Below are 13,319 nucleotides of genomic sequence, written 5' to 3' on the forward strand. Positions count from 1 at the left end.
GGGAGGGGGGGGAGTGGGGAGTGCGGAGCAGGGAGCGGGGTGTTGGGAGTGGGGTGGGGAGTGGGGAGCAGGGAGCTGGGTGTTGGGAGTGGTAGGGTGGCGGGTGGGAGCAGGGAGCCGGGTGTTGGGAGTGGGGAGGGGAGTGGGTGGGTGGGGAGTGGGGAGCAGGGAGCCGGGTGTTGGGAGTGGGGGTGGAGAGTGGCGGTGGGGAGTGGCGGTGGGGAGAGGGGAGGGGGATGGGTGAGACAGATATCTCTGGCAAGGTGAAAGTTAGGATTCTCAATTCCTGACGTCGGAAGGTCTCGGAGAGGAAACAATGCAGAAACGTGAAGATCAAAAACATAAACCAATTAAGAAAGAGGAAACGAATGGGGGCAGGTGTTCTGACTGAACATTGTTGGTAACGGTTTTCTCTCCAGGTGTTGTCCATTTCTCCTTCAAATCTGCTGTCATCACCCCTTCTCAAAAAAATACTATTGACCCACCATCCTGATAAACTACCCCCCCCATCTCCAACCTGATAAACTACCCCCCCCCATCTCCAACCTGATAAAACTACCCCCCCCATCCTCCAACCTGATAAACTACCCCCCATCTCCATCCTGATAAACTATCCCCCCCCATCTCCACCTGATAAACTACCCCCCCCATCTCCAACCTGATAAACTATCCCCCCCATCTCCAACCTGATAAACTATCCCCCCATCTCCATCCTGATAAACTATCCCCCCCATCTCCAACCTGATAAACCCCCCCCCCATCTCCAACCTGATAAACTATCCCCCCCATCTCCACCTGATAACTACCCCCCCATCTCCATCCTGATAAACTACCCCCCATCTCCAACCTGATAACCCCCCCCCCCCTCTCCATCCTGATAACTATCCCCCCCCCCATCTCCACCTGATAAACTAGCCCCCCCATCTCCATCCTGATAAACTACCCCCCCCATCTCCAAACCTGATAAACACCCCCCCATCTCCATCCTGATAAACTCTCCCCCCCCATCTCCAACCTGATAAACTATCCCCCCCATCTCCATCCTGATAAACTATCCCCCCATCTCCAACCTGATAAACTATCCCCCCCCATCTCCAACCTGATAAACTCTCCCCCCATCTCCAACCTGATAAACTACCCCCCCCATCTCCATCCTGATAAACTCTCCCCCCATCTCCAACCTGATAAACTATCCCCCCCATCTCCATCCTGATAAACTATCCCCCCCCCATCTCCATCCTGATAAACTATCCCCCCCATCTCCAACCTGATAAACTACCCCCCATCTCCAACCTGATAAACTATCCCATCTCCAACCTATTAAAACTAACCCCCCCCTCCCCCCCCCATCTCCCACCTGCCTTTCTTGCCCAAAGTCCCTGAACATGTTGTTGTCTCTGAAATCCATTCTGTTCTTTCAGAACTCTGGGTTTGAATTGTTCCGATTCACTTTCCACCCCCTGCACATAACCCTAACCCTAACCCTAACCCTAACCCTAACCCTGCACATAACCCTAACCCTAACCCTAACCCTGCACATACCCCAACGGCTCTTAGCCGTTTCCACCCCCTGCACATAACCCTAACCCTGCACATACCCCAACGGCTCTTAGCCGTTTCACCCCCTGCACATAACCCTAACCCTAACCCTAACCCTGCACATACCCCAATGGCTCTTAGCCATTTCCACCCCCTGCACATACCCCAACGGCTCTTAGCAAAGTCACAAATTACTATTTGACTGTGTCTAACTATATTACTGGACAATTCTAAATGACTGTGGCAAAGATAAATTCTTCGTCCTTCTGCACTTGTCTGCTGCTTTTGCCAAATGTGGGCCGCCCATCCTCCTCTATTGTCTCTCCACTATCAGGTGGCACTGCTTTTACCTGCTTCACTATCTATCCAATCATAGCTGGAGTATCACGTGCAGTGGCTTCTCTTCCTGTTATGTGAGGTGTTTCCCAAGGATCTACCCCCTAATTCTCATCCAGCTACTGCCCTCTTGCCATTGTCTGAAACACAGTGTTACTTTCACCTGTATGTTGGCCACTGAGCTCTATTTCACCACTACCTTTCTCCGTTCCTCCATTGGCACTGAATTATCAAACTGCTTCTGACATCGCATCCTGGATCAACAGAGATTTCCTCCAATTCAATATTGGGATGACTGAAACCATTGCTTTTGATCCCGGCTCTAAAAAATCATTCCCTAAGTACTGGCTCCATCCCCGGCAAACGTCTGAAATGGAACCAGTTTGTTCACAATCCTGGTGCCACATTTGACCCTGAGGTGACCTCCCAACCTATGTTCGTAATATTGACTATTCTCACTCCCGCAATATTGACCGACTTTTCCCCCGTTTCAATTCATCCTGCTTCTGAAACTTTCATGTATGGTTCTGCTACCTCCAATCTTGACTATTCCAATGCTCTTCTGCATTTGAGGTCATCCAAAACACCACTGCCATGTCTCAGCCCGTACCGTCCCAACCTTCTATCACCCCCCGCTGCTAATTTCCTCAGCCCTAAACTCGGGAATCCCCTCCCTACATTTCTCTGCCTCTTGACCTCCTTGTTCCAGCTTTAAGACACCCCTCATACCACACGTTTTTGACCACCTGACCTAATATGTGCTTCAATGCCATACTTGTTTATTAATGCTCCTGTGAAATGCTTTGGGGAGTTCCATTATGCTAAATACTCGATATAAATATAAGCTGCTGTTATTGATGGTGCTCTCCAGAAGGCTGTGATATACACTGTTGAAAGATGAGTTCCTTGACTTTAAGCTGAGCTCCATTTGAAAACTTTGTCAGGTCAAGGACAGAAAGGTCAGAGTGGGAGCAAAGAAATATGGCAGTGACTGAAAACTCAGGGTCACGCTCGCAAATTGAACAAATATAATCCGCAATGTGTTTACCAAGTCAGATAAGTTTGATCCCTTCCATGTAGAGGAAACCACATTGTGAGTAACGGATACAACACACTAAATTGAAAGCAGTGCATATGAATTGTTTTTAACAGTGAGAAGGGAGAAGGTAAAGAGCAAGTGTTGCTTACATGGAAAGGCGCCGTAGGATAAGGTGTCGGCGGCGGCTGAGGATTAGACCAGGGCAACACGGAATAACAGTCCCTTTGCAATACTAAAAGAGGGTGGGATGGGGAGATGAGTTTGATGGTGGCATCACACTAGGGGGGGGGGGGGGGGGGGGAGCATAAATTGGTGGAAATTGACCCTTTGAAAATAGAGGCTGGTGGGATGGAAGGTCAGAACAAGAGGAATTATCTTGGTTCAGGAGGAGAGGAAGATGTAAGAGCAGAAGTTGATAAAGTAGGAAGGGAACAGTGAAGGTGCCATGGGGGTGGGATGGCAGGATTGGGGGGGGGGGGGGGGGGGGGGGGGGGGGGGGGGGGTACTGTGGGGAGGGAGAATCAGCATTTGAGGATAAGGGAAGACATATCAGAAGCCAGAGTATGAAAGGTTTCTAAGAGCAATACTGGGAGAATGGAATAGAGTCCTGACCGAAAACACTTTGTGAGGGAATGTAGTCAAGGCACAGTGTGCTTTTAGTGGAGTGGTTGAAAGCATATCCCCAGAAATAATGACAGATGTCCAGGAAGGGAAGAGTCATGGATGGATCATGGATGGATCATGGATGGATCATGGATGGATCAATGTGAAATCAATGGGAAAGGTGGAAATTGGAAGAATAATCGGTAAATTTTCCAGTTTGGATTGAAGGCAGGAAACACAAAAAAGAGCTGAGGCAGAGGGCCGAGTGAGAACTGGAACAAAGATGATCCCATTTAATCCCCCAAAGGTCAGACCCATGTGGGTATCCAAGGCAACACTTTTTCATTTGGAGGAAGTGAGTGGTATTGAAGAAGAAGTTGTTCAACGTGAAGTAAATTCAGCCAGGTGCAGGAAGGTGGTGGTTGCTGGGGAAGGTGGTGGTTGCTGGGGAAGGTGGTGGTTGCTGGGAAGGTGCTGGTTTTTGCCCGACCACAGTCCTTTCATTTTGATCTTTACCCACCTATAACATTTCTGACTTTCCCCTGTTCTGTAGAAAGACGTGACAGGAAATGTTCTGCGGGATCTTCTAGTCGCAATAATGGGGATGTCCGCCATGGATTCCCTGCCAGCAGAGGGCATGAACAACAGAAAAGCTCGTTGATAGCGCAGGACCAGAGTATCCCACCATTGGCCAACGACGGGCCACCTTCACCGCCGGGGGAGGGGGGGAAATCCTACCTATTATCTCTGTTTCTCCCTCCACAGATGGTGCCCAACCTGCTGAGTATTTCCTATGGTTTCTGTTTTATTTCAGGGAGGTGGAGAGGACTTTAGTAGGGGAATAACCCCTCCCCCCATTATGGGCAGCATGGTAGCACAGTGGGTTAGCACTGTTGCCTCACAGCTCCAGGGACCCGGGGCCTGCATGTTCTCCCTGTGTGTGCGTGGGTTTCCTCCGGGGTGCTCCGGTTTCCTCCCTCAGTCCAAAGATGTGCAGGTTAGGTGGATTGGACATGATAAATTGCCCTCAGTGCCCAAAAAAGTTAGGTGGGTTACAGGGTTATGAGGGTAGGGTGGAGGCGTGGGCTTAAGTAGGGTGCTCTTTCCAAGGGCCAGTGCAGACTCGGTGGGCCAAACGGCCTCCTTCTTCACTGTAATTCTATGATTATCTATGATAATACTGGAGCCCCATCATAGCCACCAGAAGGACAAATAAAATGCTTTTCCTGCCAGAAAACACGTTTTATTGGTGCAACTACAACTGAATCCCATTTCCAGCGAATTAGTGGAAAACCGGGACGGTGATACAAAATAAAAACTAAATAAAGAAATCTGGTGACACATGACCTCATTGACATCCTGTAGAGATTGTAGCACCAGCTTGGCAATGATAGCTCTGAGACAATAATACTCACATTGTTAATAAAAAGACTCACAATGTTAATAACAATAATCGCACATTGTTAATAATACACTTCCATCATTAATAATACTTACATTGTTAATAATACATTCATTGTTAATAATAATACATTGTTAATACTCACATTGTTAATAATAAACTCACATTATTAATAATAATACATTGTTAATAATAATACGCACATTGTTAATATAATACCTCCATCATTAATCATAATAATAGTTACATTGTTAATAATAATACATACATTGTTAATAACAATACATGTTAATAATACTTAATTTTTAATGGAAGTATTATGGTCGGCATGCGGTGCAGTGGTTAATTTTTAAATAATAATATCACATTGTTTTCTTTTTTTTTTTGCCTTCCCCTCCCCCCTCGCCTCCCCCTCCCCCCCTCGCCTCCCCTCGCCTCCCCCTGTCCCAGGGTTGGGTATTCTCATACTCACATTGTTAATATTAATACTTCCATTGTTAATAATAATACTTAAACATTGTTTTTTTTATTTTATAAATTAGATTACCCAATTTTTTTTTTCCAATTAAGGGGCAATTTAGCGTGGCCAATCTACCTACCCTGCGCATCTTTGGGTTGTGGGGGCGAAACCCACGCAGACATGGGGAGAATGTGCAAACTCCACACTGACAGTGACCCAGGGCCGGGATTCAAACCTGGACCCTCAGCACTGCAATCCCAGTGCTAACCACTGCGCCACAATGCCGACCATAATACTTACATTGTTAATAATATACTCACATTGTTAATAATAATGCATTGCAAAGAATAATACTCACATTGTTAATAATAATATTTACATGGTTAATAATAATACTTACATTGTTATAATAAAACTCACATTGTTAATAATCATACTTACAATGTTAATAATATTACTCACATTGTTAATATAATACTTACATGGTCAATAATAATAATACTTACATTGTTGATAATACTTACATGGTTATAATAATACTCACATTGTTAATAATAACACTCAAATTGTTAATAATAATACTCACATTGTTAATAATAATACTTACATTGTTAATAATAATATTCACATTGTTAATAATAATACTTACATTGTTGGCACACAAAATAGTATTTTGTAGAGCAATTTTCATCATTCCATTTCCAGCTGCTGAGCATCAGAACGCAGTCCTCTGCTCCAAATAATAAAGAATAGTAATTGTTGGGCTTCTCCCTGTGCCCAGTTCGTGAAGGACACTGTTCTACCTGAGCCACTGTAGCACCAGTTTGATTTACATTTTGACACACCAATCCAGACTTCATTGCCACCTGCAATTTGTGCTAAATATTGCTGCAGTTCTACATTGGAGACTTCAGCCAGTCCATCAAATTGCCAAGTACAATCCGCTTGGGAATCTTGGAATGATTGTTCAGCTCTCTGTAACTTATACATGACACTTTCAGAAATACATGGATAGCCTAAACACATGGGGGGAAAACAACCATAAATGAAACTTCTTTATAACTAAAATGCTCAATGAATAGACTTGAACTCTTCAAGATCTATTTTTAATCAATGGACACAGAGGAAGCTAGAACATTATTGTGTACAATTGTTAAATGTGAATTAGTGATATTGCTTTTTACACGTGAATTAGTTTGACAACCGCATTTCCAAAACTCTCTGTCGGCATCCGTGTAATTATAAAGGGAGATGTGTAAGAAGTTATCATACCAGCCAAGAAGAGGAATCCGACGATATTGCTCCACATACTGCCAGAACTGAACCAACGAAAACAGCAGCAGAACTTCATCCAAGGAAAGTAATTCATGTTGAAGAGGGAGTGACCCCATAGTCCTTCATTGCAATAAAAAATAATTACTGAATGAAGCACCAATTTTAAGTCAAATAAACAAACACTAAAAGTTGGATTTTTCCTCAAGTTTGTCCAGCACTATTAGCAGAAAGTATGAAACAAGCCCACCTAAACATATTTTGATGTGGTTCCTCCCTTTTGTTTGTAGATCTTGGTACAATCCAAGTCCAATGTGGTTTGATTAATTGCTGCAGGAAGCTTGTACTCAGAAAATACCTAGATGCACTGAAAAAAACGCTGACGATTTACCAGGATGATAACAATATTGTGATTGTACAACTACCCGGAAAAGCAGAAGTCTGAACTCTGTTCCCTCGGAAAGACAAGACTGATACTTAATCTGAGGGATGGTTATTTTTTGAACTATGAAGGGTTTCAATAAGGAAGAAGTGGACAAGATTTTCTATTTATGAGGTGGTTCAAATCAGAAATATAAGACAATCACTGACAATCCGATGGGGAATTTAGGAGAATCTCTGGGAGAGTTGAGGATGTGAAATGTTCTCCCACATGGAGTTACCTGCGTTTGTGAGAAAGGTCATTAAGCCCAAAGGAAAAGGGATAGAGGAATATGTTGATGGAATGAGATGAAGTGAGCTGGAATGAGGGTTTATATGGAGGATAAACATTAATATAGGCCCTTTGGGCTGGATGGCTTGTTTCTCTCCTTTAAAGTTCTATTTCATTGCTCTTGATCAATTACTGCTCTTCCTACAACTGTGAAGATGCCCCTGGCTCTCCAGTTTTATGGTACTTGTTTAAGACAGTCATTGGTCTCTGTGTTGTAATCTCTCTAATGTAACCTCACTGCAGTTAGGGCACGTATTTGTCATTGATGCCGTTTTACAGCAGAACTAGTTAATTTATTAACTTTAACATCCACGCAAGGTAGCATTCAGTTAGAGCTATGTAGATTTACAGGATTACTGGTTTTCTGAAGATCCAAGTGGAACCCATGTTTTCACCAAACACAAACCTCACATCCTGCCTTTACTCCCACAACGTAATGGTGGTAAGGCCGTGGCGTGGAAGTATTGTAGCTGGACTGAGACCCAGGTAATGATCTGGGGACCTGGGTTCAAATCCCACCATGGCATTTGGTGGAATTTACACGCAATAAAAATATCTGGAATTAAAAGACTAATGATGAACGATTGTCTAAAAACCATCTGGGGCAGCACGGTGGCCTAGTGGGTAGCACAACTGCCTCACGGCGCTGAGTCCCAGGTTCGATATCCCGGCTCTGGGTCACTGTCCGTGTGGAGTTTGCACATTCTGCCGTGTCTGCGTGGGTTTCGCCCCCACAACCCAAAAATGTGCAGAGTAGGTGGATTGGGCCACGCTAAATTGCCCCTTAATTGGAAAAAATAATTGGGTAATCTAAACTTAAAAAAAAAAAACCATCTGGTTCCTAACACTCTTTAGGGAAGGAAATCTGTTGTCCATACCTGGTCTGGCCTATATGTGACTCCAGACCCATAGCAAGGTTGATTCCGAAATGGCCTAGCAAGCCACTATCAGGTGTATCGAACTGCTACACGAAAAGAAATGAAACTGGACGGACCACCCAGCATCGAACCAGACACCGGAAACGACAACGGCAAACCCAGCCCTGCCGATCCTGTAATCCTCCTCACTAACATCTGGGGGCTTGTGCCAAAGTTTGGGAAAGCTGTCTCACAGACTGGTTAAGCAACAGCCTGACATAGTCACACTCACAGAATCATACCTTACAGACATTGTACAATACAAACACCACTATCACCATTCCTGCAGAGGTGGCGGCACAGTGGTACACAGTCGGGGGAGGGGTGGGTTGGGGGTTGCCCTGGAGTCCTCAACATCGACTCTAGACCCCATGATGTCTCCTGGCTTCAGGTTAACATGGGCAAGGAAACCTCCTGCTGATTACCACGTACCGCCACCATCAGCTGATGAATCAGTTACTCCTCCTGTTGAGCACCACTTGGAGGAAGCACTGAGGGTGGCAAGGGCACAGAACATACTCTGGGTGGGGACTTCAATGTCCATCACCAAGAGGGGCTCAGTAGTACCACCACAGACCGAGCTGGCCGGGTCCTAAAGGACAATAGCTGCTAGACTGGGACTGCAGCAGGTGGTGGAGGGAACCAACATGAGGGAAAAACATCCCTCATCCTCACCTGCTGGAGCTGCGGTAGAAGTAGAAGTATCGGTAGAAGTGACCACCGCACAGTCCTTGTGGAGACAAAGTCCCATCTTCACATTGAGGGTACGTTCCATCGTGTTGTGTGGCACTACCACCGTGCTGATTGGGGTAGACTTTGAACAGATCTAGCAACTCAAGACGGGGCATCCATGAGGTGCTGTGGGCCATCAGCAGCAGCAGAATTGAATTCAATCGCAACCTGTAACCTCAGGTCTGGCATCTCCCCCACTCTACCATTACCACTGAGCCAGAGGATCAACCCTGGTTCAATGAAGAGTGCAGGAGAGCATGCCAGGAGCAACATCAGGCAGACCGAAAATGAGGTGAAGCTATAACACAGGACCACTGTGTGTCAAACAGCATAAGCAACAAACAATAGACAGGGCTGAGTGATTCCACAACCAACGCATCAGATCTAAGCTCTGCAGTCCCTGCCATATCCAGCAGTGAATGGTGGTGGCACAACTGAACGACTCACTGGAGGAGACGATTCCACAAATATCCCCATCATCAATGATGGAGGAGCCCAGTACAGATGTGTAAAAGACAAGATTGAGGCATTCACATCAACCTTCAGCCATAAGTGCCGAGTGGATGATCCATCTCGGTCTTCTCTGGAGGTCCCCAACATCATAGATGTCAGTCTTCAACCAATACGATTCACTCCACGTGATATCAAGAAATGACTGAAGACACTGGATACGGCAAAGGCTCTGGGCCCTGACAATATTCTGGCTGTAATACTGAAGACTTGTGCTCGAAGAACTTGCCACACCCCTAGCCAAGCTGTTCCAGTACAGCTACAACACTGGCATCTACCTGGCAATGTGGAAAATTGCCCAGGTGTGTCCTGTACACAAGAAACAGGACAAATCCAACCCAGCCAATTACTGCCCTATCAGTCTACTCTCCATCATTAGCAAAGTGATGGAAGGAGTCATCAACAGTGTTATCAAGCGGCACTTACTCAGCAATACCCTGCTCACAGACACTCAGTTTGGGTTCCGCCAGTGTCACTTAGCTGCTGACTTCATTACAGACTTGGTTCAAACATGGACAAAAGAGCTGAATGGCAGAGGTGAGAGTGACTGCGCTTAACATCAAGGCAGCATTTGACTGAATATGGCATCAAGGAGCCCTAGCTAAACTGGTCAATGGGAATCAGGGAGAAAACTCTCCGCTAGTTGGAGTCATACCTGGCACAGAGGAAGATGGTTGTGGTGGTTGGAGGTCGATCATCTCAGTTCCTGCAGGAGTTCCTCAGGTCGTGTCCTCGGCCCAACCACCTTCAGTTGCTTCATCAATTACCTCCCTTCCATCATAAGGCCAGAAGTGGGGATATTAAAATTTCCGGTATTTGGGAATCCAGGTGGCACGAGACTGGGGCACGCTGCACAAGTTAAATTTGGCTAGGGTGGTGGAGCAAATGAAGGGACAGTTTTGGAGATGGGATGCACTCCCGCTGTCGCTGGCAGGGAGGGTGCAGACTGTAAAGATGACAATCCTCCCTAGATTTCTGTTTGTTTTTCAGTGCCTCCCGATCTTTGTCCCACAGTCCTTCTTCAAAAGAGTTAACAGGATGATCATGAGCTTTGTCTGGGCGGGAAAATCCTCGCGGGTGAAGAAGGCGATGATGGAGAGGAACCAGCAGCGAGGGAGGGCTGGCTTTGCCGAGTCTGATTAATTATTACTGGGTGGCCAACATCGCTATGATAAGGAAGTGGATGGTGGGTACGGGTCTATCTGGGAGTGGGTGGAGGAGGCTTCGTGCAGGGGCTCCAGCTTGGCAGCCCTGGTCACAGCTCCTTTTTTAAACTGGTGTCACGTTTGCTAATTTCCAATCCACCGGGACCACCCCAGAGTCTAGTGAATTTCGGTAAATTATCACTAGTGCATCTGCAATTTCCCAGCCATCTCTTTTAGCACTCTGGGATGCATTCCATCAGGGCCAGGAGACTTGTCTACCTTTAGCCCCATTAGCTTGCCCATCACTACCTCCTTAGTGATAACAATCCTCTCAAGGTCCTCACCTGTCATAGCCTCATTTCTATCAGTCGCTGGCATGTTATTTGTGTCTTCCACTGTGAAGACTGACCCAAAAAACCTGTTCAGTTCCTCAGCCATTTCCTCATTTCCCATTATTAAAACTCCCTTCTCATCCTCTAAAGGACCAATATTTACCTTAGCCACTCTTTTTTGTTTTATATATTTGTAAAAACTTTACTGTCTGTTTTTATATTCTGAGCAAGTTTACCTCTCATACTCTATCTTACTCTTCTTTATAGCTTTTTAGTAGCTTTCTGTTGCGCCCTAATGATTTCCCAGTCCTCTAATCTCCCAGCAATCTTTGCCACTTTATATGCTTTTTCCTTCAATTTGATACTCTCCCTTATTTCCTTAGATATCCACAGTCGATTTCCCTTTCTACCGTCCTTCCTTTTTGTTGGTGTCTGCGTGGGTCTCACCCCCACAACCCAAAGATGTTCAGGGTAGGTAGATTGGCCACAAAACATATTACTAAATTGCCCCTTAATTGAGAAAAAAAATGATTGGGTACTCTAAATTTATTTCAAAAAATAGATCCATGCGTGGAGACAGTATTCATTGATCCACCTGAATGGAAATCTCTCACCTGACTCCTTCGGCTTTATTTGTTGGATTTCCCCCCTCCCAATAACAGACTTTCTCCTTGTGACAACCGCTGCTAGTAAAACCCTCCAGCCTCCTCTCTGCGAAGATATACTTTGGGGATTTTCTCCAGCCATGTTTCATTGGCTTCCGAACCCAAACCAGCTGTCTCCTTTCAGAAGCTTGGTAATTCTTTAATGCTGCACACACAACCAACCCAATTTCAACTGCAATTCCCTCAACTGGATCAATACTCTTAAAGAATGGGCAAGGTGTGCAGGGTAACATCATTTTTTTTTTTTTTTTAATAAATTTAGAGTGCCCAAGTTCATTTTTCCATTAAGGGGCAATTTAGCCTGGCCAATCCACCTACCCTGCACATCTTTGGGTTGTGGGGGCAAACCCACGCAAACACGGGGAGAATGTGCAAACTCCACACGGACAGTGACCCAGAGCCGGGATTGAACCTGGGACCTCGGCGCCGTGAGGCAACAGGGCTAACCCACTGCGCCACCATGCTGCCCGGGTACATCATTAAATTATTGAAATAAGCCAACTTGCTGGAATCGGTTTGGGCTAGCTTGAAACCCTACCACCAAGATCCAGCACCGCAGGCTACTTTGACCCCGACTGGGAAACTGTTTCTACATAATAATCATCTTTATTAGTATCACAAGTAGGCTTACATTAACACTGCAATGAAGTTACTGTGAAAATTCCCTAGTCGCCACATTCAGACATCTGTTCGGGTCATAGAGGGGGAATTCAGAATGTCCAATTCACCTAACAAGCACGTCTTTCGGGACTTGTGGGAGGAAACTGGAGAACCCGGAGGAAACCCACACAGACACGGGGAGAACATGCAGACTCCGCACAGACGGGGACCCAGCGGGAATCGAACCAGGGTCCTTGGCACTGTGAAGCAACAGTGCTAACCACTGTGCTTTATCCATCATTACGATCAGATGAAATGTAAATAAAAACTGAAAATCCTGTAAACATTAGCAGATCAATCAGCATTGATGCCAAGAGCAAGCAAGGGGCTGGTTTAGCTCACTGGGCTAAATCGCTGGCTTTTAAAGCAGACCAAGCAGGCCAGCAGCACGGTTCGATTCCCGTACCAGCCTCCCCGGACAGGCGCCGGAATGTGGCGACTAGGGGCTTTTCACAGTAACTTCATTGAAGCCTACTCGTGACAATAAGCGATTTTCATTTTCATTTCATTTCAAGGTAACATTCTGGGTGCAATCATGTGTTTATTTTTGAGGCCAAGGAAAATACTTCCCATCCAGGAACCACTGCAGGTTTACAATGTGCCCCGTTTACAAAACTGACATCATGGCCCTTAGCTCCTGCAAAAAGCTTTCTTGGAAGACCTCCTCTTCCTTCTCTCCTTCCAAATGCAAGGGTGCCCATTTTATAGAGCACTCTGTTCCTTTTCCTGAAATCTGTGGGTCACATATGAACTTGACAGATCACTGCCAGCGCATACCTTCTCAATATGGTCCAAGTTTTCAAATTCATTTGGTGCTTTGCATATTTCCCCTTTTCGTGAAAGGTCCTAAATTCCCTAAACCCACACCCTGTTGCCTCCAAATGTTACATGGATGGGGATTCCTAATTTTTTCAATGGTTTGGATACTGGCATGTTAAAAGTGATTGCTGATTGCCAGAAAATAACATCACAAATATGTTTGGTGTCTAAGTAAT

The 13,319-nt window shown here is 45.6% G+C and overlaps 1 protein-coding gene across 2 annotated transcripts in view; it reads right to left on the reverse strand.

Moving 5' to 3' along the window:
• LOC119953591 (E-selectin-like) overlaps positions 1–6,995 on the reverse strand; it is a 45,513-nt gene extending 38,518 nt beyond the window's left edge. The window contains exons 1-3 of one of the 2 annotated variants that reach the window (XM_038777988.1): positions 6,902–6,995; positions 6,652–6,774; positions 6,029–6,395 (exon numbers count right to left, since the gene is read on the reverse strand). In XM_038777988.1, the coding sequence (XP_038633916.1) occupies positions 6,029–6,073 (45 nt within the window). In that variant the 5' untranslated portion in view covers positions 6,074–6,395; positions 6,652–6,774; positions 6,902–6,995. Of the gene's footprint in view, positions 1–6,028; positions 6,396–6,651; positions 6,817–6,901 lie in introns of those variants that run through there. The other variant, XM_038777989.1, reaches the window with a different exon arrangement.
• Between the last annotated feature and the right edge of the window lie 6,324 nt (positions 6,996–13,319).

Source organism: Scyliorhinus canicula, chromosome 18, assembly GCF_902713615.1.
Source record: "Scyliorhinus canicula chromosome 18, sScyCan1.1, whole genome shotgun sequence".
In the NCBI taxonomy this organism is placed as follows: Eukaryota; Metazoa; Chordata; class Chondrichthyes; order Carcharhiniformes; family Scyliorhinidae; genus Scyliorhinus; species Scyliorhinus canicula.